This window comes from Zosterops lateralis (assembly GCF_965231275.1).
Source record: "Zosterops lateralis genome assembly, chromosome: 3".
NCBI lineage: Eukaryota > Metazoa > Chordata > Aves > Passeriformes > Zosteropidae > Zosterops > Zosterops lateralis.
Genome location: NC_139764.1, coordinates 111,922,868 through 111,950,133, shown reverse-complemented (window position 1 = coordinate 111,950,133; position 27,266 = coordinate 111,922,868). Strand labels below are relative to the sequence as shown.

Sequence of the window (27,266 nt, the reverse complement as noted above, 5' to 3'; positions counted from 1 at the left end):
CATGATTCCACAGGATGACAGCACTAGCCATAGTGACCACCAAGACCCCATTTCCTTAGCCGTGGAGATGGCAGCAGTCAACCACACCATCCTGGCGCTGGCCCGGCAAGGAGCCAACGAGATCAAGACAGAGGCTCTGGACGACGACTGATGCCAAGAAAAGGGGAGGGTCAAAGCAAGAAGTAACTTAGTTTTAGACGTAGCACCTTAGCAGACTTTCCTCGGTCCTTAATATGTGTTCTTACAGTATAACTTTGCAGTTTCTTGTACGTCAGTTAGCTGTTAGGGTCTTGTTCTGTGAAGATGGCATGGTGCCCTCAGCCTTTGCATATACTCTCTCAGTATTAATTCCCAATAAGTAATCAATCAACCAACCAACCTCCCTCTCCCGGGCCCCCAGTGGCTAGAAAGGTAAAATCCAAAAAAAAAAAAAAAAAAAAAAAAAAAGAAAAAAAAGGAAAAAAAAAAAAGAGAAAAAAAATTATCTTGCTGCTCTGTCTTAGCATTCAAAGTGCTTCCAGGTATTTTAGACAGCCCTCAATTACAAGTCTTAGGCTACACTTAAAATCTTGGATAACCTTAGAGATCGTGTTGAAACCGATAGTCCGTTCGCTTTCCCTGCCCTGAGACTGAAAGGATGCAAGCTGAGGTAGTGGCACAGGGTCGATGGACACCAGACTGGGAGTATCAACAGAGAGTAAAAAGAACACTTAGAAAACCCCACTCCAGCATGGGAATAAATGATTTCCAGCTGCAATAAGCCGTGCCTCACTGGTCATACAGTGACTCCGTTTACTTTCGGGTGCTGTGCTGAGAATGTCCATTGGAAACACATTCCCACATTTCGGTTGTTGCTCACATATTCAACACAGACATCCTCTACTCTCACAAGCTGCGTGGCTTGGTGGAGAAGTGCTGCTTTCTGCCTCTGGGACCATGGTTGAAGCCCAGCCTGGGATCAAATGAAAAATGAGCTGAATGTCTAATGGACAACAGTCCACTTCTCAGAACCACTGCTCGTTCTTGGCATGGCTGGCAGTGCCTGCTCAGAAGAGGTCTAGACTCTTATCCATTTGTCATTAACAATTTCACCTTTAATTCCTCCTATCTCACCTTTTCTGTCCTCACCCTACTCCCCTCTCCACTTTGCCACTTTCAAAAGTAATGTTTTCCAGGAAGGTTGTTAAGGTTCTAAAATGGGTGAGTGGATTTTTACATGCCTGTGTAAGTAATGCCTATGTCCTGACTAGCCTGAAAGGTTACTGGAGAATTCAACATCTGACCTTTGCTAGATAACCATCAGAGCATAAATATTCTCCTAAATATGAACTTTTTCTGTTTGTTTGAAGGCAGGAGGATCTCTTACCTGAGAAATGGGGTATGAATGTTTTGTGTTCTCTTTACTCTGTCTTTGTTAAGGTGTGAGAAAGCTATACTGCTACGAGCAATTTAATTAATAATTGGAAGCCATACTGATAATGGATGTGGTAATATTTGTAAAGCAAACCTACTCTAAGTAGCAGGAACTAATGGAATTGTTTTCCTTGATCATATGTAGCACTTTTGTTACTTTTTTCTTAAAGATATTTATATTTGATAAGTCTTTTTTTTATCATTTGAGAATTCCAAATACCAAACAGCAGACTTGCATTACTGAGTCACCCTGCGATCACCTTGTCATCTAGTATCTAAATGATGAACTGTGTGTGCATCTAAGAAAATTACATCTGCTAGCATTGTGTGGAAATGATCTCCTGGCATCCTGATAAAATGATATGTTGCTGCCGGTAAGAGGAAACATTTTGATGGAAACAGCACGAGAAGTGTTAGAGACGGGCAGGGCTGTGTTACATTAACAGACAACAAATTAAAAACCTACGGAAATTTTCGTACAGAGACACATCTACAAAAGTTTGCATAGCATTTCCTTCCACATTCCTCTTTATCTTCCCAGTTTGGGTGGGAATAGCTTAAAGAGGGGAAAAGCAGCTCAGTCTGAAGGATGGGTTTCCCTTCGCTCCCTTCCACTTTCGAGGCGGAGCAGAGGGAAGCTGCTGTTACTGTTCTCATCCCTTCCTCCCTCTTACCTCTCAGAGAGCTTTGTGACCCCTCCAGTGTGGCTCTTCAGCAGGTTTTGAGCCAGGCTGAGCCCTCCAGATCAGCTTCCCCTGTGTCCATGTGGAGCAAACTGAGCCCCCAAGTGCCGAGGAGATCCTGTGCTCTCAGAGGGCACCGCTGTGCCACCTCTTTGTCCCTTGGAAGATCTATAGGTAGGGCTTGGCCTCGACTTCTTCTTATGGATTTCATTGGAAAATTTATGTGCTTTCCTTAGATATAGATCACTGGAGCAGAATGAAGCCATCTTTTTTTTTTTTTTTTTTTTTTTTCTGTTTTATTGCATTTCTTGGGTAGGCAAATTCATGAGTAGCATCAGGGCAGACTCAGGAAAGGCAGGGCTTGGATCAGTGACCATTGCACCACTGCGGTTATTTTCTTACTGCCTGTGTGAATGTTTTGGTACTAAGGAGTGAAAGGATGGGGAGAGCTTTTATTTCTATTTTTGCACAGCAGAATGATCGAGCAAACTCGAGCCTTAGTGGAATTTTACCTAGTTATTCATTCTACAGTCACACACCGAGCTGACAAGCAACATCCACGATTTATAGTAAGGAGATTTTAATAATCGATGACCTCTTTACGTTGGGCTTGCCACCACCATTTGTTCTGGCTGTTTCATTTTAAAAAGAGCAGACTCAAACTGTTGGACAGCTGCAATTTTAAAAGAAATATTGCTTATTGCTTACTATAGTATCTGTTAAAAAAAAAAGAAGGCATCGTTTGAGGCTTTGCCTTTTTAAAGCAATAAGAAGACTAAAAATAGTATTAGAACTTCTGTATCCTGATTATAGGTTCATGTCATGCAGGATCAAAGTAACACCACTGAAATTGTGTGTCTGTACCATCTAATGTAGAATAATCTGGTCTTAATTCTGTTTGTCACTGTCAGGAAGCTGCTGACATCCCACACCAATATCTTCTCTGAAGGTTAAACAGGTAAAAAACCCCTTGTGAGCGATTGGAGATTGGCAGATCTTCCTGGGCTGTAAACAGCAGTTTTCTACCTTCCCACATTGTCAACTTACCAGAGAAAATATCAAATATCTGGGGAATCAACCCCCTTGGTTCTATGGGGTCAGTGTTTGGGGTGTGTCTGTTCTGGCTTCTCTTTGGGCATTGGGAGGAACGAGTGGCACCTCAGAGGAACCAGTGGGACCTCAGCTGTCCCCAGACTGCTCCTGGCAGGTTGTTCCCTTCATCCTGGAAGTTCATAAGGAGCCATTTTCAATTCCTTTTTGGTTTGAAGTGAATTATCTGTAATGGGACAGATGCTGATGTGATGGTACCGAGACGAGCAATTGTGATCTGGAGTACGTGACAGAATTGGTGGAGGATGTGTTCTGGAATTCGTTCTTTTGGGAGTTTTTCCACATATGGAGGTCATCTTTGTCTTTCTGTCTGTGCGTTTCTTTGGAAATGAAGCCTCATTTTGGTAGCACTGCAATGGAGTGGCAGTTTGTTGTAGCCAGGCTGGAGTCACTGCAGTTTGTTCTCTGGGGACTCCCTTGAAGTGGCTTTGGTGACAGATCCCAGCTACCTTTTTGTTTTGTGAACAGAGAAGAAGTTAATTTAAGAAGCTCCTCATCTGTGATGGTCACATATTGCTTTTCCCGTTGTAGAGTGAGTTCTGGCTGATATTTTATCCCTCATGAAGTCCTTTTACTTGAGTTTTTGTCTCTGACCGTCTTCTTAAAACAACAATTTCTACCTCCACTTCTTTTCTGGATTGTTTTGGTGTTGTTTGTGGTTTTTTTTTTTTATTTCCCCCACCCTTCTTCCTGAAGTATGAGATCCCGAACATTTGCAAAAGCCTTATGAGTTGATCAAAATCAGCAGATTTGTTTTCTGTTGATCTTCTGAATACTCTGTAGACACACATTTTGTAAAGTGAAATCCTGTGCTGGATGTGAGTCTGCAGTGCACCCTTGGAGCACTTAAGGAATCTCATGAAGAGCCTTCAGGAGGTCATGGAAAGGGTTTAGGCCCATCTGTCCATCATTTTTGGGACCATTGTGTGGGCAGGAAGGGGGAGATGGGAGGGTTAGAACATATGTCACGTAGTGAGAGATTGCAGGAGCTGGGATTGTCCAGGCTGGCTCTGGGGGACATCCCAGATTTTGGGTTTTAAATGTCTTAATAAATTAGTTCTAACTTGGGGCCTCCAGTGCAGGATCAGGAGTTGGACATTGATGATCCTTGTGGGTCCCTTCCAATTCAGGTTATTCTGAGATTCCGGGGAAGACAGAGCCAGGCTCTTCTCAGAGGTGCCCAGCAAAAACCTGAGGGGCAGAGGGCTAAAGTTGCATTAAGGAAAATTCCAGATGAATATAATTAGAAGTATTTTCATGCTCAGTGGTAGAAACGGTCCAGAAAGTCAGTGAAATTCCCATCCTTGGGGATACTCAAAATTCAACTGGACAGGGTTGGATTAGAGACCTCCAGAGGTCTCTTCTGACCTAAATTATTCTCTGATTCTGTGCAGACCTGCTCAGGTTGAGGTGTTCCCTAGTTCTAATTTGTACATGTTGACTTGTTTAAAGAAATTCTGTTAATTTGTTGAGGGGTTTTTTTCTCTTTTGCTGTTCATAAAAATTATCTTTTCTAGTTTACTAATAGAGAGGAGCTTTATTTGCAGGGTCTGGCTCCAGGCTCCAATCAAGCCATAAGTTAGAGATTTCATTAATTATTTGCTCTGTTTACACAGTTCTTCAGGGATATTTGACTTACTCTGTTTGTTTCATTGCCTAACATCAGACTGGTAAGTTTTTCATGTTTTTTGTAACATTTGTGATTTGTAGATCAGTTTTTTGCCTTCATTTGTGAAGATTTATCTTTGTCTTGCTGCTCTGAGTGCAAGTAAGAAACTCCACATAGCTGAACCTATTTCAGGAAAAATTTGGGTTAATTCAGGCCTGCTGGTGGTGAGCCAGAAATTTTGTGTCAGTAAATCACAAATTGGTGATCATTAGGAGCTGAAAGGGTTTGACTGGGAAAAAATCAGATTATACTCACTTGGATCCCCCTTTCCTCATGCTGTTGGCCACTTCTAGGAAAAGCAGTGTGGTAGTTGAAATAGGTTTTATTTTTTATATGGATAAACCCACTAAAATTGGTGTAAGAATTTTCCAAACTCAAAATTGCTGCAGAATGTTGCTTCCCTTTGTGTGATCCTAACTGGGATCCAAAGCTGGAGTCACACTTTTCCTTTTCAAATTACTAAATTCAGTGTGAGACTCTACCCATAATCCTGAGCTGTGGGTGTTCAGTGGGGGATGGTTTCCAACCCCTCCTCTGCTTTATTCCTACTCATTTTAATTAATATTTGTAATAATGTTCCTCCTCCCACTCCAGCTCCATCCTGGTGCAGCCCCCACTTCCCAGTGCTCATCAGCTTCTTTCAAGCTCCTTCTGTAATTACCAGCAAATTTTAGGGGGTTTTGTCAAAACTTTGCTCTCATTTTGTCTGAGTTTTCCCACTCAAGTAGCTCTTGCACTCTTTGAAGTTATTAAACGTGATAATATTGTTTTGATCTTAAGTCTTAAGCTTTTTGGCAATAATCTTTGGTTTGGTGCAGCTTTTGGCATTTGGCAGGAATCTTAGTTGGCAGGATTGGTTTTAAAATTGTGTTACATGTTAGTGACTTTAATATGTGTTCCTTACATGGATTTTGTGTGTTTGTAGCAGCAGTCAGGGGTTGGATCCTGATCCCAGCTACTTTAGTGGAGTTTTGTGGAGTTTTCACTGTGATTCCTTGGAAGGGAAGGTTGATGGCCTGACCAGAAAAATACCTTGCAGTTCCTAAGAAGAATTGCAGAGACATTTCAACCTAAAACATTCCCCGCTTGGGCTTTTGAGGAGCTGGGATATTTACTCAGGTTATTGGATCACTTATTGGCCAAAAGGGATTTGGTACAGCCCTAAAACCTTCATTTCAGCCTCTCTTTCTGCTGTCAAATTTATGGGGTTTAAACTGTCTTGACTAAAGGCGTTGCACATTCATGAAAAACCAGAGGCATTCTAGAGATGGCAGCTACAAATCCAAATTTAAAATAGACTGAAATTATCTTTTTTTTCTTTCCTTTGTGAGAAATGTGTTACAACTAGAAGAGCATGGTTGAGTGTTTTGAGCACTGTCAGTAAGGTGACAGCGATTCGATGTTGGTTTTTGTCCAACAAATGTAAATCAAATCAAACCAATGGAAGTTTATCTCAGTGGCAGCAGTGAGGCAGAGGGAGAAAAATTCAAACTCTTTTTTTTGTTGTTGTTGCTGTCCTTGGCCTTAGGTTTTGTCACTTAAAAATAGCCTGGAATTGTTTGTTTTGTAGTTTATATTAGAGAATTCTGGAATGGGTTGAGTGGGAAGGGATTTTAAAGAGCATCCAGCCATGGGCAGGGACACCTTCCTCTATCCCAGGTTGCTCCAAGCCCCAGTGTCCATCCTGGACACTTCCAGGGATAGAACAGCCACAACAGCCACGGAGCTGGAAAAGAATTTGCCATTTGAAACACGGGGGAAAGAATTCACACAACATTTTAAATGCCCCTTTTTAATCAAGGCTGATGCGGCAAAAGAACCAATGGGCTTGATGGCTGCAGCGTGGAGCTCTTTCCCATCCTTTCAGGGAGGTCTGGAGTGCTCAAGCCAAGAGCTCCAGCAGGAATGAACTGAAGCCATTGAGCTGGAGCGGGCTGGTGATGGGGCCTTTGATGTTTCTGTATGTGCAGAGCATCTCTCCCTCAGCTGCCTTGGCAGAAGCCTCCCCTCTGCCATTTATTCCCTCTCTGCTCAATGGCAGCGGGTGTGTTCTGCTGATCAAAACACCCGGCACACTTGTGCTGAATCCTTTCAGGCTGCAGCCCAGGGTAATTGGGATGGGCAGGATAAATGCATGGGAGTATGGCAGTCACAGGGATGGCAGCAGCTCTTTTCAATGCCTGGGTGTCCCTGACGGGTAATTAGCGGCTTTAGAAACGACGGGGATTGGCATGGCCGTGATTAAAAGGATTTCTGTCTTTTCTGTGATTGAAAACAGAAGATCCTCCCGCCCCCCTAATTCTCTTTTAATACCAGTGTTATTAGTGACACTTGGAACACAGCTCCTCTGTAAACTTAAATAATGACCTCGGTGAATGGTGACTTACAACAGCGGGGACTGAACCGAGCTCAGTTTTCTATGCAAAGCTGCTCCTCCCTGTTCTGTGTTCCCCCAGCTCCATGTGGGTGCCACTCCCAGTGAGTTTGGGAGACAAAAGAGGACATTTGGTTGTGTGACAGCCTGAGGACAGATTGCCCAGGGCCTGGTTTAGCTCTTCTGGCTCATTTTGGATTTTTAAGGAGATGAAGAGGATGAGCCATGAATTCCGCTGGACTCATCCCGAGTTTTCACCTGTCTGCAGGTGGAGGGTTCCTTGGAGCAGGGAATGTCTCTGGCTCTTGGGTGTCACTCCAAATTACCACTCCAAATTCCCAGTTTGGAAGCCTTATCAGCTCTTGTTGCCATTTCCAGCTCTATCTCTCAGCTAACACAGTGTAGTGATAGGAGCTTAACTCCCCTTTTTCCTTAAAAGAATATCAAAATATTCCCCCACAGGAAAGTTGGCTGGACACCATCCTTGCCATTCACCCAGGTGATGACCCAAAATATCATCATTTTCCCCTGATCTGTTGCTAGATTCTCCAAAAGCATCTGCCACAGTGTGTTCTGTGTCTTTTAAATCTGTTTTTGTGAGTATCTGTTGCCCACTGAGCACTGCAGAGCCTCTGCTCCATTTTTGCCCTTGAGTTTCTTGACCAGATTTTTCCATAGTGCTGTTCTCTAGTTATCAGGCAGGTTTCCACATTTTGTTGGCATGTAAAGATGCTTAGAGGGGCTCTGAGTCAAATTTAGTAAAACTAGCAGGTTCCTATCACCAACAAATTCTTGAGAGAATTTAGGGACTTCCTTAGGCTCTTATTTAAATCTTCCACTTACTTTTCGGCTTCTTTGCACTGAAATCCTTGTGAATCCCAGTTCAGAGCAGACCTGTGCCCGTGGATACTTCAGTTCTTCCAGCACAGTTCCCACCACTGCACTCACAGTAGCAATGGGAACAACTTCTGTTTTAGAAAATACATTTTTAGATACTCACTTGCTGCTGTCACTGGCCTCGATTCAGCTTCTCGTCCTCCTCTCCCTTCTCCTTAACTAATTAAAGTCTTCCATGTTATGGCAAGATGGCATATGTAGCTTAAATAACCCACCTCTTTAATTAAGAGGTTGGATTCAGCCTTCTGAGATATATTTAACATCATTTGAGATTTAAAAATACATTTTACTTACACAGTTTATCCGTCAGATCGCTTAAGGAGGGCAAAGAGATAATGAAAGTAAATTATTAATTAATATTTCTCACCCAGTATATTCCATTAAGAATATTAAGCATTTATTCCACTCCTCAGCGCATGTTTGACTTTGGATAGAATTTTTTTTTTAAGTTTGCCTGCTGATGAAGCTGCTGCTGTGTCTCTCTCTGACAGGGCTGTAGGGACAGGGTGGAAAATACCCTTCAGGAGCTCACCAGAGCCAGGAATTCCAGATATCAACTCACTGACCAGGTTTTCCATTTCCTTTACACATTGTGAGCAGATCTACTCAAGCCCAACATGCCACAGACTGTCCCTGACACATCCAAGCTGTTCTTACTTTGAAAACAATTGGTAAAATTACTGAGTGAAATCAACATCAGGAGCATCTCCACTTCCAGTGTATGGGATGAAGTGGGATGAGTTTGGGTTTGGAATGGTGAAGGAATTCAAGATGATGCTGGGAAAGACCCCCAGGGTATTGCACAACATCTGGAACTGCTCCCTGGAAAGGGGAAACACCTTGGGATCTTTGTTGATGACAGAATTGAAGTGGTTTAGGAGCTGTCACTGGAATTTGAGCTGTGCTTTTGTTCGTTTTCTCACAGATGTAGTTCAGAGAATTCTGGAATGGTTTGGATGGGAAGGGCCATTAAATCCCATCCCACCCCCTGCCATGGGCAGGGACACCTTCCATTATCCCAGGCTGCTCCAAGCCCCATCCAGCTTGTCCTTGGACACTTCCAGAGATCCAGAGATTCCACAGCTTCTCTGGGAATTTCATCCCAGTCACACCTTCACAGCCAACAATTCCTTCCCAATATCCCACCTATCCCTGCCCTCTGGCAGTGGGAAGCCATTCCCTGTGTCCTGTCCCTCCATCCCTTGTCCCAAGTGCTTCTCCAGCTCTCCTGGAGCCCCTTTAGGTCCTGGAAGGTGCTGGAAGGTTTCCCTGCACAGTTCCTTTTCAGTTTGACCAAACATTCCTATCTTGGCACCCAGGAACAGTTCAATTCTGACAATTCAATTCACCACTTCTTTCCTTCAGAGCTCTTTACTTACACAAATCTTACTTCTGTAGAGCTTTTTAAGTCTCAATCCTCTTTCTCCAGAGTCTTGGAGAGAGTAAATGCTGTTGAGATGTGAGAATGTTTATAAATCCATTGGATATATGTGATAAATTTGTAAAGAGTGATGCAGAATAGAGAGACACTTTCAGTTAGGGTTGGGTTTGTTTTTCTTTTATTTGAAATTTATTTTGTTGAAGTAGGTGGAATAGCGAGTTTGCATCAGGATTGTGGGAGGCCACCCGACCTTCAGGGTCTCCTTGTAGGTGACAGACCAGTAGCTTCTGGCCTTAATTGTGAATCTATGACTCCAAAGAGATAAAATGTGTCTTTTACCTTTAGAACTTGTTCGGAATATTGAATACTTTATAGAGATTTGAGTTCTGGAGGGGTTCTCTGCAGCAAGAACTTTCCATCAGAGAACATGTTGTGCCTTATGTCTCTAAGCCCAGTTTCAGTTCTGTACAATAAAAATCTTGTACCATTACCCCAGAAATCCAGCATAAATAGAATTTGATCAATTACAACCATTTCTTTGGGCTGCAGTGTCTCAGCAGCTGATTTTCACAAATACCATTGTCAGAGGCCTTCAAAAAATCCCACAGCCAGCACGAGCCCTCTTGCTAAAGTGATGCCTCCTTATTTCCTCCATGGAGCCTGCATTCCTTGAAGGAATTCCTGTGGAAAGTCTGAGCTCATCCCTCCTCAACTGCTCTGAGCCATTTGCTTCCCTCCGAAGTTGATTCTTGGTACCGAATTTGTCACATCATTTTCCCAGATTCCAGTGCTTCTCATAGAAATAATTTATCTTCCGTGCAAGCTCCTTCACAGCCCAATAATCCCATTTTACCTGGTTTGCCTGTTCTGAAGTGCTCTGACCTGAAGCTGTTGTCCTTCCAGCCCCCAAGTAAGGGATTGATGTTGTTTCCACCCTATGAAAAGCAATCCAGTGTAGGGGAAGAGCTTCCCTTCCAAACTTTCTCCTCTGGGGTTTCCCAGCTCTCAGACCCTTCTGCCTTCCCTCCTCGCAGTTTGGATGATTAGAAAATCACAGAAGTAGCAATTTTTAAGTGTATTTTATTATTATTATTATTCCTTGGACTATCTTTTTTTTACTGGGAAAATTTGTTTACTGGGAGACATTCCCCTTTCCTTTGGCCTTTTAGATGGTGCTGTATCCATTACTTACTTGAAGTATATATGAAATAAATAAGAACAATTTTGTCTACTTTGGCCGGTTTAAAAAAAAAAAAAAAAAAAACCAGCTCATAAATTCAGCCAGTTCACAGCAGGTTCTTCACTTACACAATCCTGTGTGAAATCAGGTGGTTGGACCATGGGAGAGGGACAAGATGGAAATGTTTTTTTGTGTAATTGTGGAATGGTTTGGGTTGGAAGGGACCTTAAAGCTCATCCAGTTCCTCCCTCTGCTGTGTGCAGAGACACCTTCCACTCTCCCAGGTTGCTCCAAGCCCTGTCCAGCCTGGCTTTTCCTGTTCCAATTTATTTTGCCTTGATTTGCCTTTGTTTTGGAACCTTCATTGGAGCAGTGGTTTTTCCCAGTTTGGGTCTCTGCTTTTAATGTGGGTATTTGGGACAGGATGTCTGGATTTGCACAGCTTTCCCAGGAATCTGCTGCTTCCCTAGGACACTTCATTTATCCAGGGCTAGGGATCCCTCCTTGCAGCCAGAGTAGCATTTTATTATTATTCATAAGTTGGTTTAAGCTTGAAAATAATTGGAAAATCTTGAAGTCACTTTTCCAAATGAAAAAAATTTACAGTGAAAACAGAATTTGGATTTTGAGCTTCCCATCTTCCAGTGTTATCCATTGAATTTTCTGTTCCTTTTTTTTTTTTTTTTTTTTTTTGGCTTCTGTGTGAATTTGGGTCATCCTGAGCCTTGTACTGACCTGAAGCTGGTGACTGGTTTTTGGTTGCTGTGGGATCAGAGCTCTGTTTGGTCTTTTGGGCAGGACAGAGTCCCCATTCTTTCACCCAATAAAAAAAACCCAAAAGCAAAACCCATTTTTCCTTGCTGTTGGCCCCAGAAATGCCTTTCTGAATCTCATCAAAGCCTCCCTGATTTTGCTGCTGGAGTTCTGGATGATTTTGGGCAGCACTGCTCCCACCAGTGCTGCTGGTTGAGGCTGGGAGAGCCCAGAGTCCCATTGGAAGTCAAATCCTGCGGGATGTCACGATGTCATTGTGCCACCATGGGACAGGCTGTGCCCTTAAAGTAACCCAGGAATACCAGATTTATACTCAGTTTGGTTCTGTTGAAGGGTCAAAGTCAGTTGTGGCCATGGGGAGCACTGTTTTCCTGACACATTGCCTTGGCTGTCTTCCTCTGGTCTTTATGATCTTCCCGAGGCTGCTGAAAGCCCGGGAAGCGGGAGATAAGTGCAGTACTTCTTTCATTTTAGGATTTTTTTTTTTTTTCTTAGTGTTGATTTAAAAAAGTGCCTAAGTGAGGAACAGGACTCCAGAGTGAGCTGGAGGAATAGGGTTAGATCTCATTTCCCTCTTCAGAAAAGAGCCCTCCCTGCATCCCTCTGCACATCCCTTCAATGAGTCTGGCAGAATCCGGCTGGAAAAAACTTCTTTCCTCGTGCTGCCCCCCCTTGGTTCTCAGTCTCTTTTTGGGGGGATCTCATTTCTCAGCCAAATGTTTGCAATTTCTGATTTGGGGTGGATGGCAAAGAGGGGGGAAGCTTGGATGGAATTCAGTAGGAAACTGCCTCTTGGATTGCAGATACAAAGAGCTCTCCAGGTCTGGGTGGAAAAAGCTGATGTGCTTCTTTAATCACCTCTTTTGGTATCACAGGATGGTTTGGGTTGGAAAGAACCTTAAAACTCATCCAGTCCCACCCCCTGCCATGGGCAGGGAAACCTCCCCCTGTCCCAGCTTGCTCCAAGCCCAGTCCAACCTGGCCTGGAACATTTCCAGGGATGGGGCAGGCAAAACCTCTCTGGAATCCCAAAGGCAGTTTCTTCCTATATTCTTAATTATTTCTGGGTTTATCATAGTGGCACCTGCTAAACATTTTGTCCAAATAATCCTAACTATTGGCAGGTGGTTATAATTTTGTATAGGTGAGAATCTTACGTGGGTTTAAAGAATAGAGATATCAGTGATAGTTTAAAAAATTTCATTGAGGGAGGATTTCTTCTGACCAGAGTGAAAGGAGGTAACAGAACACTGTGAAGGTGTTTTAGTACCACTTAAGGGTTCAGCAAATGAAAGATACCCGCGTGTAGATGTTTTATTTTTCATTCTGACAACAAAATGTTTTCACTCTGACAACATTTGAGGTGGGAAGGCCTGGGAAAGGACTTTTGGCAAGGAAAGCTGTGAGGACATCTCTGCAGAGGGCAGGAGCTCAGCCTCTGGGGAGTGGATGGGTGTTGGTAGAAGCAGTGATCCTGTGGGACTCCATTGCTGGGGTCCTGATGGAGATCAGGACATTCCCTGATGGAAATCCACTGTTAGTGGAGCCTGTGGCACACACAGACCCTTGGCCCTGCTCCAAGATGCCTTTTGGAAGTGATCTTTTCCCTGAGAAGTGATTGTCACTGGCAGTGGATGTTGGTGGCAGCGGATGGATGCTGTAGTTGAGTGTTGCAAACCCACAAGTGAGGCCATGGTGGAACAACCTCAGAGCCACAGAAAACCAGAGCAAACCCCCAGCCAAGGCCGGGGAGGTTTCTTCACATCCAGATCCTGCGTGTCTCGACTTTGTCCCACCGTGACCTCGACCTGGGGCCAGGTGCCAGCCCTGCATCTCCTGTCTGGGCCATGCTGGGATGGCACCAGCTGCCTCCTGTCACTTCACTGTCACCAGATGTCTCAGTGACACCCCAGACGAGCCGTGTCCCATCCCTGCCCTGTCTGTCCCTCTGTCAGCCTCTCCCACCCAGCTGCTGGTCTGGCCCAGCTGGGCCCTGTGTCTCATCTGCTGTAGGTGTCCTGCCTACCTCAAGAGGTAACCATGGGATCCTGGAGTGGTGTGGTCACCCTCTGGTCAGTGTTCCATGAGCACTAGCGCACACTCACACACACACTGGAATGTATATTCTCCTCCCCCCCCCAGCCCCCAAAATAACCTCTTGACCTGATCCTTGCTGTAGCCACCACCGACTCCTCTTGCAAATTGGATGCTGCTTTAAATGTGAAAACAAATGTTCAAGAAGCTATAAAAACCTGAATGAAAGCTAAAGCTGAATTTATAAAGCCTTGTTGCATATGAGCCAAAAGTGCAAAAAGCTCTATATAATGAACTAACCTGCCACTCATATAAATATAAATATATATAAATATATTAAAATCAGACTGTTCTACAAAATTGTGTATTTGTATTTTTGTGTACGTACAATTTTCTGCTAAGCAGAAGGAGGATGTAGTATAGGATGATGTGAGAAGAGATTTTGTTTAATCATATTTCTTTGTTACTTATTTTTGTTAACATCCAGATGCCTGTCTTTGTCTTATGTGTATGACACTGTTCCAAAGGTGCAGTATCCCTCTCCTGCCGTGCGTCCGACCTCCTTCCTCCACAGGGAACCAGTCAGGTGATGCCCCTCATCATCATCATATCATCATCATCATCATCACCATCACCCCCTTCAGATCCACCCTGGTCTTGATCTTAAGGGCTGCTCCTTCAGCTGAGAGATGAGATGTTTCATTTCCCTGCGCCTTGTGTCGCTGCTCCTCCTCGTCGTGAAGTTGAATATTCATGTGCTGGTTGACTCCTCTGCACGTAGTTTTGTTCCCTAAATGCCTTTCCATGCTCTGCTGCTGCTCCTCAGCCTGATGTTTTTTCTGGGGAAAAAAAATAAATGGATTGGGTAGGTCGGGAGGGAGGATGAGCAGATCCTCGTGGTGGGAAGTTGTTTGTGGAGAAGAAAAGTGCAGGGGTGGTCCCAGGGGTGAACCTCAGTCACTCCCCACAGAGGATGGAGGAAGCACCTTGTGTTCCTCACACTGGCTGCTCCTGGGGGCCTTGGCTGTCAGGAAGGAAGGCTGGGGAGGGAATGGGTTGTAACTCTCCCTGTTTCCCCTCAGGAACATCCACCCCAGCCCCCCTGGTGGCTTTGGGGCACTTTGGCTCTTCGCTTTGGAGCAGCCTTGAGAAGGGTCTGTCTGTTCATGGCTGATGCCCTTGGCAGTGAAGGCACTGAGCGTTGAGAAGAACATTCCAAACTCTTCTCCCCATCACTGCCTTCAGCTGCAAGGTGCTGATGGCTCCTTTTGAGGAGAAAAGTGCAGGAAATCTGAGAACCCTTGGTGTGCTTGGGAATTACTGTTTATCCATCACAGAGAACTATCCAGGGAAACAAAGGGCCAAAGGAAACTGGGTAGAACAGGATGTGGTAAGTGGTGGGAAGCGTGGGGCAGGAGATGATGGAAGTTCACCTTCAGTCCCACCACAGTCCCTTGAGGAAACTGGTCCAGCCTCCATCCCAAATGCAGGTGAGGGTCAATGTCCATCACACCTTCCCCTGGCAGCAGGTGCTGTGAAAACAAACCATCAACCTCTTGTGCCTCTTTTTGTTTTTCTTTTTTAATTTAATCCCTGTCTTTGTTAGAGCTGACCCACGGCCCGGGGAGAGCGATACTGCACCTTTCCACGTAGGGCTCATATTTATAACAATGTGTAATGACTGTAGCAAAAGTCCTTGTTTCTGTATGTGAATGGACAGAGAAACAAGTGCTCTATTGTATTGATTAAAATAGTTCAAATGAGTCCTGTATCATTGTATCTCCTATTCTGGATTAGTGCCTTTTGGACAGTAGACTGTTCTGTAATTAAAATGTAGTATAACTGCTTTTTTGTACAGTTTTGTTTTAATAAAACTTTTTTTTAATTTGTGTTTATTTTAGTATTGTACCTATTAGAAAATAAAAATGTATAACTCAACACTGACCCTTTTCTTCCATTGTCCTTTTTGTGCAGGGCTTGGTCGTGAGACCTAAAATTTCTCCTGAGAATAAAGTGGATGTAGAAGATTTTTACTCATTTGGGGAAAAATGAATTCTTTGTACACTCCCCTTCTGGAAGGGACGAAGGTGGTGAAATGGTGGGTTTGAAGCAGTGGAATCACTTGGAATTTGAGCCGTGGGTTGATTCCAGAGACCTTTTGGGGCTTTGCACTCAAAGGAGATGTTGAGAGTGGAGTTTTCCCTCCTTTGGCTGGGGTTGTGTCTGTCACAGGGAGCAGTGCTGGTCACACAGAGATGTTGTGTCCTTGGAGATGGTGCCCTTCCCTCTGGGAACCTCCCCCACCCACAGCTGAGCTTTCAGAGCTTCAGGAGGGGCCCTGAATCCCATCCCAATAATGAAAGTCTGGAGGGAGCAGACCTTGGGGCCACTCAGTGATCAAACCAAAAGATGTTGAATTATTGAGTGCAGGGGTAATTCTGAGAAGCCCAAGGCAGGAGGGGGCTGTGGCTGCCCTTTGGTCCTGGCCTGGTTGGGCTGAGCAGCTTTGAGGGGGTCTCAGAGAGGGTTTATGGGGTGGGTGGGGAAAATCTTCCTCAGGATGGGGAGAAATTCCTGCAGGTGGTGTGGGAACTGAGCCAGGTGACAGGGGAGACACAAAGTCATAGCAATTGATTTATTCAGTGAAATGTGTCCGGGTCCTGCCATCCTGGTTAAAATCAGGACGTGCAGCTGTGGTTGGGGGGGTTTGCTTAGGATGGACACCCCAAAACAGGAGGTAAAGGCAACTCTGGAGTGGTGCAGATGATGGAAAATGGACTTGGATGGAAACACCTTTGAGACTGCTCCTTGTGCCTCTCAGACATCAAAGAGGGGGGTAAAATTTATCTTAACCCTCTCCATCATCAGCTGCCAGAGTTGCTGTGTTTGCAGAATTTTCTGGAGAGACGAGGCTGGGGACCATGGAACCACAAAATGGTTTGGGATGGAAGGGACCTCAAAGCTTATTCAGTCCCACCCTTTCCCATGGGCAGGGACACCTTCCACTATCCCAGGCTGCTCCAACTTCCATCAAGTCTGGCCTTGGACACTTCCAGGGATGGGAAAAACACTTAGGGGTGTTTGTTGCAACACCTGGGATGCTGGATGAAGCCCACTCCCTCCTTCACAGCTGAAAACCAGGGATACATAAAAGAGATGTTTTAAAAAACACAAGAGGAATAACTCCACACTGGAGGGTCTGTGCTTTTGCAAAGAAGCTGCACTTCCAGCCCTTTATGCCTGTTTTGGTGTGAAACCAGATCGATCAGGGAAAAAAACCCCAATAATCTATCACAGGTTGGGGTCCAAAGGTGAGCAAAACTCCCTTGGAAATGTGCCCAGCTCGTGGCAGGGCAGCTCTTTCTCCACTCAGGGTGAGGCCCAGGGGCTGCTGCCTCCCACAGCAAAGCGTTTGAAGCCAAGCGAGGCTGATGGAAGTGGCGTTAATTTGAAGGAAAAACAGGAGGGGAAAAGGTGTTCTTTGTTAGTTTTGGAGTTTTTTTAAAAAATTATTTTCCTGCTTTTTTTGATGGGAGCCTTTTCAAGCCAGCTTTGGCTGCAGAACAGAACAGAACGTGGGGAAGGTGCCACAGCCACCTTCCGGGAAGAGCGAGGCTTGAACAAAGTGACGCCGCTTCAAACAGCTCCTGTGTTTCAGCCAGAGAGGGATTTTTTTTTTTTTCTTTCAGAAGGTAAAACATAAAAGTGGCTTTAAAGAAAAAAAAAAAAAAAGCTGTTTTTGTGTGCTGATTGCAAGACAGTGCTGATAAAAATATCCTCTGCTTGCTGAATTTTAGTGGGGATGGGGAGGATCAACACAGTGTTTGTTGCTTTAGAAAAAAGCCAAGATAAACTGAAAAACTACACAAAATAATCCCAGTCAAACCCTGCCTGTTGTTTCCAGCGTGAAACTGCAAAAGAGAAAGGAAATGGTGTGGCCCAGGCAGGGGGTTTCAAGGACATCATGAGATGTTGAGGGGAGGGGGGGGGGGTCTCATCACCCCGAGGCCCTTTTTGGGGCAGGGCTGGTTGTGGCAGTTCCTCCCTACAGACCAACCTGCAGCAAGGCAGAGAAATCCTTGGGATCAACATCCCACTGTGGATATTAGAAAAAAGTTCTTCCCTAAAAAGGTGGTCAGGCTGCCACAGGCTGCCCAGGGAATGCTGGAATCACCATCCCCAGAGGGATTTAGAAGCTGTGTGGATGTGGCTCTTGGGGACACGGGTCAGTGAGTGGCCTTGGCAGTGCTGGAATCAATTTTGGGAAGCTTTTCCAACCTGAACTATTTAGATTCTAAACATTTTGGTGCCACTAGCTGGAACGACAAAGCACGGACGTCACAGCTCTAAAGAAGATGTTTATTCAGGTCCTGCAGGCGGCATCGCACGTATGATACAATATTACAGTCATTTAGTATGGTACAGAAATAATTAAAAACTTTACAGCTCATTACAAAGTCTCTTTGGATTTCAGCTCATTTAAAGTACACGGGGCCCCTGCAGTGTCTGACCCCCGGCAGGGACACACGAGCTGGGACCGGCTCCCAGGAAACCCAACGGGATGGTGGTTTGGGAAGGGTGGAGGGGGCAGAAACCAAAGATGGATACGGGAGATGGAGGAACAAGACACTTGATCGTGACCCCACTCGAGGTGTTGTGAAGTGTGACCAGCCCACACTGTCCCTCATTCCCTAAAATCCAGGCACCCCGAGGCTGCCCAGCCCCTGCCTGGCCCCGGGATAAGGCACTGGGAAAACAAAATCTTGTGCAAAGAACAGGAGGAACCGATGGAGAGACAACAGGAGCATTGCCATGGATGTGACTCCTGCAGCTCCACAGGGTAAGGATAGGGCTGGATAACACCCAGGGCCTGCTTGGGTGGGGTTCCACCACTGTGGGGAGGAATGAGGAGGTTCTGCCTTTTTAGGAGAGCACAGGGGTGGTGAACATTCCACCCCAGCCATGGACAAACCCCTCTGTCCAAGGACCCGGGTGGTGTCATCACACGGAATTTGCTTCTGTTCGTTTTTCCTCAACTCAACAACCCAATGGAACAGCAAAAGGGCCAAAGCCTCGGGGTGAACAGGCTGGATTTTGGACATGGAGATCAAAACGCCTCAAGAGCTGAACCTAACATGGGAAAAGGGTGTGGCTTGGCTTGAGAAAACCCCAAAAGTCCCTCTGAACAGCCTCCTCTTGGCTGGCTTGGTGTCACAGACACCAAGGGGAGGAAGGACCCTCCAGCCCTGCAAACACAGAGAGGGGATGGAGCCTTTCCAACCCACCAACACCATTTTCCAACAATCTGAGACTCACCCACGATTCAGGGACACAACCACAGCAGGACTGAACCCCCGAGAGACACCAGAGATGAGACACTCGGTACAAATGACACCCTCCTGCATTAAATATTCTTCTTCCCTGTATAAAGTGCATGAAAATCTTGGAAAAATCTGCATAGCTATTTGCACACCAGCCTCAGTGCTGGGTGGTTCCAGTTAAGAGCACCTACTCCTTTAGGCTGAGAATAGTTTTTTTTTCCTAATATTATCAGTAAAAAATAGGTATTATTACCTCCATGATGGTTTTTACCTCTTTTCTGGTTAGTTGGCTTAGCTGGGGCAAAGTAACAGATGGGTCTGAGTAGAGGAATGTGCACTCACTGTGCCAAAAATTTGAAAAACACCTTTAGAAAAGACCTCACGTGCCCAGGAAAGCTGTGAGGGAGCAGGAGAATCCTCCAGGAACACCCTCATGGCCAAATTTGATGGGTTTGGCTTTCTGGAGCTTGTGCTGCATCAGGGTGATTTTAGGGTGCAATTTGAGGAGCAGTTTTGTTTCCAAAGTCAGAGGAAATGGTGAAAACCAAGAGAGCTCTGAGCAAGGTCCTCTCTTCACAAAGGCACCGTGGGCTCCTTGTGCTCTTTCCACCAGATTCCTGGGATCATCCCAGCCCTACTGAACAGAATTTGCTTCCAGGACAAGTTATCCCAGAGGAGGCAGCAGGTGTGGGCTGCCCACATCACCCTTCACACCCCTCTCTGTGGTTCTGCAACCCAGCTGAGGGTGGGAGGAGAGGGAATCCAGCCTGGCTCAGTGGGATCAGCCTCCAGCCACGTGTCCCTGGCCTGCAAACACCAAACCACGGCCAGAGCTGGAGACCAAACAGGCCAGAGGAGTTTAGAACCAGCAGCAGAAACCGAGAACCATCAAACCCAGCTCCTCCCCTTCTCTCCTGCAGCCTGGACACCTTTCCATGGGCCCCGGGGAAATCCTGGATTCCCAGACCCAGCACAAGAAAAGAGGATTCAAAAGGACTTGGAGGTTCCTCCTTTTGCATCGGCCCCAAAGGGGCCACTGAGCAAACGTGGAGGAGTTTTAAAGACATCCCTAAATCCAAGTATCTGAAATGCTGAGACTAAAAACACACAACTCTGGGGAGGGGCTGTTTCACATCGGCCTCTTCCGGCAGCACATCAGAACAAAGTGCAATTAAAAACACGGTCAGGGTGGAGTTCAGAGAACCAACAAGGCAGTGTAAGAGGCATCAAATTCATCAGTGGGTGGTCTTTCATTGGCAAGACTCCTCAGACTCCAAAAAGGAAGAGTTTCACTGTATGGGTTGTGTTCGTAAAACCGGTTTTAATTTTAAAACCTGGGATTTCAGCATCTGAATTCTTTAATACCAAATTCCTCCCCCATCGTGGCTTGGATGGACAGGAGCTTCGTGCAAAGGGAAAAGAGGGGAAACTGTACACTAAAAATATCCTTAGAAAGCTGCTCTGTACATTTTATATTAAGATTTCTTGAGGAAAATTTAGGAAACACTGAAAACTACTTACACCAAGCTGGAAGGATACACAACCCCTGGCAGTTCTAGGCAGGCTGCATCGGAACCCAGCCCACTTATTTCTGCTACAGATTAGTTTCTATTTTAATTTTATTCCTTCTGCATAAATGATATTAATTACAGTAAATCAGCATAATTATCTCCTTCACTAAGCATCCCTATCTCCTTTGATGCCAATGGAGCTTTCCCTTGGACCTCAGAACCAGATGTTTAAGGCACTTGGATACCCACGGGCAGCGACTGGAGAGATATTAAAATTTAATCATTAATTCAGCATCCTAAATAGTCCCCACGTAGCTAAAACATCTATTGCTCAGGCTGTCCAATCCCCTCGTGATGACTAAACAAGATATAAACAGCACAGGATAGAAAAATCTGTGGCTTTTCAGGATTTGATAAGAAAACAAGCGTCGGCCGATCCGTGCACGGACACACGGACAGGGATATGTCCCCTGTGCCACAGGCAGCTAAAAACCAGCCACAAATAAAATCAAGTTTTATAAAAGCCAACCCAAACCTTCCCCTTTCCAAAAGAGAGGCTGGTTTTGGGGACGACAGAGGCACCTCCTCTTTGGATGGTGCTGGGGGAGCTCCTCCGTGCAGCGCCGGGTGGGGGATGATTGTAAAGCGCAAACATTTCACGTTTTAAAAGAATAAATAAAAATAAATAGACTGGATTGATCCTGTTAGGAGGGCAGAGACCCCCTGCTTGGCAAAATTCTGAGTGTCTCCAAAGGCTGGGTGGGAACAGGGAAGCACTTCAGTGTTGACACCTCTGCAAAAATCCTCTCAGCCCACAGTGAGGAACCAAGAAGAAGGTTCTGCCACTCTGGGGCAAGTGAGAGAGGGGATCCTGCCATGGTGAGAGCAAACATTAAATGGATCCAAAATCAAAACTTAGCCATGGGCTTTCTCCCATTCCCAACAAACCAGCTGGGAAGACCACACTGCTTTCCACAGGAGAGTGGGATAAGGAGGCAATGATCCCAACAGGCACCGGTCCCAGCCACACAACCGAAGTGACATAACAGGGATAGAACTCCCCTGCCACTTCTTTAAATAATGGGACTTTGAGGGTTCTCTATCTCCAAATGAAGTTCTACTGTCACTTCTCTGCCCACCTGGAATCATTTCCACCTTGCCTTTTCACAGTGGATCACACCACACTGACACAGCTCTCAACAGAGCTCTTACTTTGGAGGGGGTTCTTCAGGAATTGCCCTGCACTTCGAGGGAAGCACTGGTGGTGCCTGGGGAGGATTTTGTGGCTTTTGTGGGAAGCTGTGCCATGGTTTGACCGATTTTCCTCTGAAAATAGGAAGAGAAGGAGCTCATTACACCAACCCAGCCATCGGTTGCCCCTGGAGGTGTCAAGACTTGGGTCAAGAAATGAAGAATCCACCATGACTGAGGCAAAGAATTACCGTGTCAATCACCCAGAGCAGAGAGAACAAACCCTTCATTAGTGTTTGCCACCAACTGGAAGTTGGGATGGTCAGTTCCCCCTTCCCAAAGCCACCGGCTCCCCCCGGCCACGTCCCACGGTGTTTGCTGGGCTGGCATCTCTCAGTTCGCCCAGGATTTCCTGTTCTCAGCGTTTTTCTGGCTTTTCTCCAACCTCAGCGTGGATCCTCCTCCTCCTTCTGACTTGGCCAGGGCTGTGAGGGAGGCCAGGTTGGAGGTTGAGCCAGAGAAGTTCCCGCTCCTCCTGTTCTCTGCTCCCTGCAGCCTCAGGCCGGAGCTGCGGCGCCGCACGGGACCCGTCGCCCGCCTCACCCTGCCCGGCTTCACCAGCAATCCATAGCCCGGGTTACACCTGAAATACTGTTTTCCTCCAATGGAGCCGTCGTTCTTACCTGGGACAAGAGAATTAGGGAGTCACAGATTGCTCTGGGATGGGAGGGGAGTTAAATCCCACCCCGTTCCACCTTCCCCGGGTTGTTCCGAGCCCTGTCTGACCCGGCCTTGGGCAGCCACAGCTTCTCCCTGTGCCACCCTCACAGGGAAGGATTTTTTATTTTTTTTTTCCTGCCAAATGGGTTTTATTCTGTGCAAATTGGTGCTACTGCACCCCAGAGAAGGAGGCAAGCGGAAAAAAATGCTGAGAGGGAGAGCAACTACTCCCTAAAAATACAGCCTGGAGTTAGAATTTCCCTGCTGAACCCCAGAGAGGAATGGAGAGTGACTGGGAATGGGACACTCCACCTTGTCCTTCCTTCCCACTTGCTCTGTAATTTCTCCAGAAGTGGTAAATAATCAGTTCCATTACCAAAGTACCAAGAAGGAAGGAAAAACTGACATTTAAATGAGCTTTTGGCTTTCTGAGCTGGTGTCTGAAGTTGAGGATTGTCACTCTGGCCATGTCATAGACCTTCCACAGAACAGGAAGGATAATTCCTCTACCCTGGTGCTGTTGAGATCTTTGTATTTCTTGTTTTAGATAATTTAAAATCCTCAGGATCACTGTTCAGGGACTGCTCCCATGCATAAAGGGAAGGTGGAAAGATCCAACAACTCTTTAAATGACATAAAGTTGCCCCTTTGGTTTTTGGGATTGTTTCCTTCTCCCTCCCACCATCAGCACACTGAGTCCAATGTGGTGGCCAGGACTTGGATTTCCATGTCCTTGGAGTTCTATCCCTGTTCACAGTGTGACAAAGACCCCACTTTGTGACCACATTCCCCAAGTGAAGCTCCAGATGTGCCAGAAGCCAGATATGCTCCAACAAATCAGGGTCTTAATCCTTGTGGAAACAGAAGAGGGGAAAAAAATTCCAGCAACATCAACAGCTGAGTCCTCAGCAGGCCAAGAATCTCCTGACTTTTCCACAGAAAATGCTGCTTACTGGGATGTGCAAAAATCAGCACTGGAGCAGACTGATAGTGGAAAGGTGACTTTTCAAAACTGAAAGGAATCTGTAAAAATGTATTTATTTTTTTTAAATGAGGCACAAATCCAGGACTGAGGAACTACTACAGCTTGCAAAAGGATCAAGAGCTCCAGTTTGCTTTCCAGGATGGAAAACTCCAGAGAGTTTTCTGAAACCAGCTGGGAAGTCAGTGCCCAGTTCAGCTCTGATGGGGCACAGGGAGATTTGGGAGCTCTGGATCCTGGACAGTGTTCTGCTGGATGAACTGCTCCAACCCCAGGGAAATGTGCAGCAGGGAGGAGCAGAGGCTCCCTGGGATGTGCTGATTCACCACCCAGCCTGGGAATGCTGCACTTGGCTAAAAAGGAGTTTTATGTGCCCTGGGTAACCCCAAATTCTCTCACTGTCACTGTACCTCTCTCCACTGAAACTCCCTGACTTCCCTCAGTCCTCCCTGCTCCTAGAGAGGAAAGGGCTTGGGGAAGCCTGGACTCCAGCAGGGATCAAATCCCAGCCATCCTTTCCTCTTGTGCTGGAGACACCTATTTCCACATCAACAGCACAGGAATTGCACCCTGCTTTCCAAAAAAATCCTGGAGAGCCCAAATTCTGGGAGTTCCACAGCTGTACAGGTAAGAGTCAGGCAGGGATGACAAATGAGGTGGTGAAAGAAGTCTCAAATTATCTGGATGAGCTGGTGGTCAGTGGATGATTATTTCCCTCTGCTTTTCACATATACAGGGGTGTGTATGTGTATGTATATAAATATATATATATATATATATATACACACAGAGAAATAGTCTTGTGCACTTTTAAAGCTCACTTTAAAATAAAATCCTATTACCTCTTAATACCTATTAAGAGACTTTGCAACTCATTTAGCCTGAATGTCCCTTTGAGCCAAATCCCACAATTCCTGTTGTGCTTTGAACACCCTTATCCTCACAGCAGAAGCCCAGAAGAGAATCCTATGGACACAAGGCCTGTCTCCTGCAGCTTCTGCTGACCAAATTGCATGGAAAAGAAATCCTGATTCCTACTTCCAGTGTAAGAAGCTGGAGAAATGACTGAAAAGGAACAGTCAGGGATCACAGAATGGTTTGGGATCTCAAAGGGGTTGGGAGTGAGAGCAGGTTTGGAAAAAGATGACAGCAGGGGAAGACCTTTCACATTTCCCTTTTCAAAATGCCTCCTGCAATGGGCAAATAAACCCCCCAAAAAAGCAGCTTTAGGATGAGCTCTGCCAGCTGGGACGTGCCAGCTGCTTTCCCACACGTTTTACACAGGGATGTTTTTACCTGAGGGCAAATCCAGCTCCACACCAACCCACGTTCCTTCCTGGAAGTCTGTGGGCCCGATGTACCTAACGGTGCCCGTTTTATTCGCCCCAACTGTGACATATTCTCCCTCCTTCAGCCACTCGGGAATCTCGTTGGCATCTTCAGAGTCAGAAATCACCTCCAGTTTTTCCTCCGCCGTCTCTGACCCATTGTGGTTCAGTCCACGGGCACTGGAGGTGCCCTTTTCTCCTTCCTGCTGCTCTTCTGTGCCCAGAGAACTGGCGGGATCTGATCCCAGCATGCTCGTGAAGGATCTCAGCTCCGATGTCTTCACCTTCTGGATTTTGAAGGGGGAGGCTGCGGCGCTGGGCAGGTCGGGGTGAGCTTTGGAAAACCCCAGTTCCAAAGCCCCAGAAGATGTTTCCTTTTTCCTGGCTGGTCCTGCTGACTCCACTGATTGTTTGGATATCAACTCCTTTGGAGTGGAGGTAGAGAGAAAAGGTTTTGCATCAGTGGCTGCAGAGGCATCGTTTCCCTGCTCGCTGGGGTAAGGAGAGGTGCAAGACTTCCCATTCACTTCAGGGCCATCCCTCGGTCTGGGGGCAGCACTTGGGAGGCTGAAGGTGGGGGGATTCTCCCTCTTTGTGGCCACAGAGCTCTCAGAAGCCCTGTCTGAGTGTCCCTGCACGTCAGAAGGGACCTGAGCCCCTGCAGGAGCAGGGGAGTCACTCCCTGCAGGTGTCAGACCTCCCGGCTGAGCCACAGCGTCGCTTCCCGCCGCCAGGGCCTCGGAGAGGGTGGCTGTGGAGACACTGTGGGAAAAATACCCACTGGAGGCTTCACTCAGGGGGCTTGGAGGTCCCTCCTGGCAGTCCTGGGCCTGGGTCTCCCCTGTGGGCTGCTGCAAAGGCACTTTGGGTGTCTTCTCCAGACTCTTGTCCGCCTCGGGCGTCTGCGCCGCGGTTTCCAGCGGCTGCTTTGCTGCTTCCTCTTGGCTCATCTGAAACACATGGGGAGAGGGAATTCTGTCATCCAAAATATCTGGGCTAAAAGCACAGATACCAGACCTCTGGGAAGCACCAAGGCTTTGAGCTTATCTAAATCCCTGTGTAGCTGCCATCTCCAGAAGATGGAAGCTGATCCCAAGTCAGCCCTGCCAACGCGAGAGGATTGTCAGCTCCCTCCTTCCATTAATAAGGGAAGTGTCAACCCCAAGAAATACACTCCCCAATATTTACTGAAAAATTATTTATGCTACAGGAATGGTCATTTGCTGTTTGAACAGCAGGATTTATATGGGAATGGGAAGCAGCCGTGATCCATAAGTCTCTCACAGTTATTTGGCTTAACTCTCTGGGTGGATAAATCATCCCCCTGCACCCAAAGTGTCATTTCTGTCCCCATTTCCAAATGCCATTCCCACCTCGGTGCCGCCAGCACCTCGCACTTCCAGGGGATGAAATTAACTGCACCTCATGAGATTAACAGCCCATTTCAGTGATGTATTTCTTGGCTGTAAAGTTTACTAAATCTGATAGATCAATATCTTTTGCCAGCACATGTACTCTAAAAGATTAGGATGTCTCTAAATCTCTTTGGGAAGGAGGGAGGGAGGAGAGTGCTAATAGGAAGGGAGAGGAAAAAAAAAGAGGTTGGAGAAGGGCAGATTTGAACAAATCCTGTGTCAGGTGAACGTTTTTGTTTATTATTCACAATTTTGTGATTTTTTTCCATCTAGTGGTTGAGTGTCCCAAACGACAGGATTTTCAGCTTATTCCCAAAATGCCTTTTCCACTGGAAACTTAAGCAGCATTTGAAGAAAGAGGGATTTGACTGGATTATCAGAATTTCAGAACCAAAGGCTTGCTATTGCTAAGTGAAATGTAATAAAAAAGAAGTTAAAATATTCCAGCAGATTAAAAACAGATTTTTTTTTTTCCTATGGCAAGAGTGGTGTCCATGTGCACTTAGGAGTTTTGCTCTTTCACTGCATTTTCCCTTTGGATAACAGTTTTTTAAGACAATAAAAGCACAGTGGGAGGAAGCTGATGTGCTGCTCAGGAGACTGAAGTTCTGCTGAAAAGTGGGAGATCACAAGGCTCTATTTTCTCTCCAGTTTAACAAGAGTTTTTCCATTATATCATGGCAAAATGAGGAATTAAGCTCCACACTTAGAATTATCCTGCTTACAGACACTGTCAGAGCCTAGAAATTTTCCTTTTAAAGCAGCAAACCAGCTAAATTTCAGCTAATTAACTGCTAATACTTTCAAATATCAAAGTGTAACCAGGAATAGGAGAGGAGATTTTACCAAGACCTAAAACACCCAGCAGAATTTCACAGTCTCACAGAGAGGCAGCAGCAACAAGTGCAAACAGGTTTGAAGCAGCTGATGCTTTGGCCACCTCTGGCAGGTGAATATAAAAATTGTATCCTCACTATCCTGGGATGGGCTCACCTGTTTTATCCTTGCAGCACTGGCATCCAGAGTGGCTGATTGAACCATAATTCTTGGGACAGCCTGGAGGGAGGGAAATGAAGAGAATTATTCAATGAAAGGATTAAGTACTGGCCAAACTGGTAAATGTGAAAGCTTGTATTTGAAATTTTGGGATCCTAAGCAAAGGATGGAAAACTAAACCAGACTTTCAGTACTTGAAATGGAGTTTGTAAAAAAAAAAGAAGAAGGGAGAAAGGCTTTTTACACAGGCAGAGGGAATAGTTTTAAGAAAAAAAAAAAAAAGATTT

The 27,266-nt window shown here is 45.8% G+C and overlaps 2 protein-coding genes across 12 annotated transcripts in view; one reads left to right on the top strand and one right to left on the bottom strand.

Moving 5' to 3' along the window:
• Positions 1-15,430, top strand: part of HMBOX1 (homeobox containing 1) — a 118,525-nt gene extending 103,095 nt beyond the window's left edge. For all 9 annotated transcript variants that reach the window (XM_083857405.1, XM_083857408.1, XM_083857403.1 and 6 more), the window contains one exon: positions 14-15,430. In XM_083857405.1, coding sequence (XP_083713531.1) covers positions 14-151 — 138 coding nt within the window. In that variant the 3' untranslated portion in view covers positions 152-15,430. The remainder of the gene's footprint in view (positions 1-13) is intronic.
• Positions 15,431-17,866: 2,436 nt separating this feature from the next.
• Positions 17,867-27,266, bottom strand: part of KIF13B (kinesin family member 13B) — a 119,182-nt gene continuing 109,782 nt past the window's right edge. For all 3 annotated transcript variants that reach the window (XM_083858067.1, XM_083858069.1, XM_083858068.1), the window contains 3 exons: positions 26,977-27,039; positions 24,537-25,518; positions 17,867-22,221 (listed from right to left, as the gene is read on the bottom strand). In XM_083858067.1, coding sequence (XP_083714193.1) covers positions 21,932-22,221; positions 24,537-25,518; positions 26,977-27,039 — 1,335 coding nt within the window. In that variant the 3' untranslated portion in view covers positions 17,867-21,931. The remainder of the gene's footprint in view (positions 22,222-24,536; positions 25,519-26,976; positions 27,040-27,266) is intronic.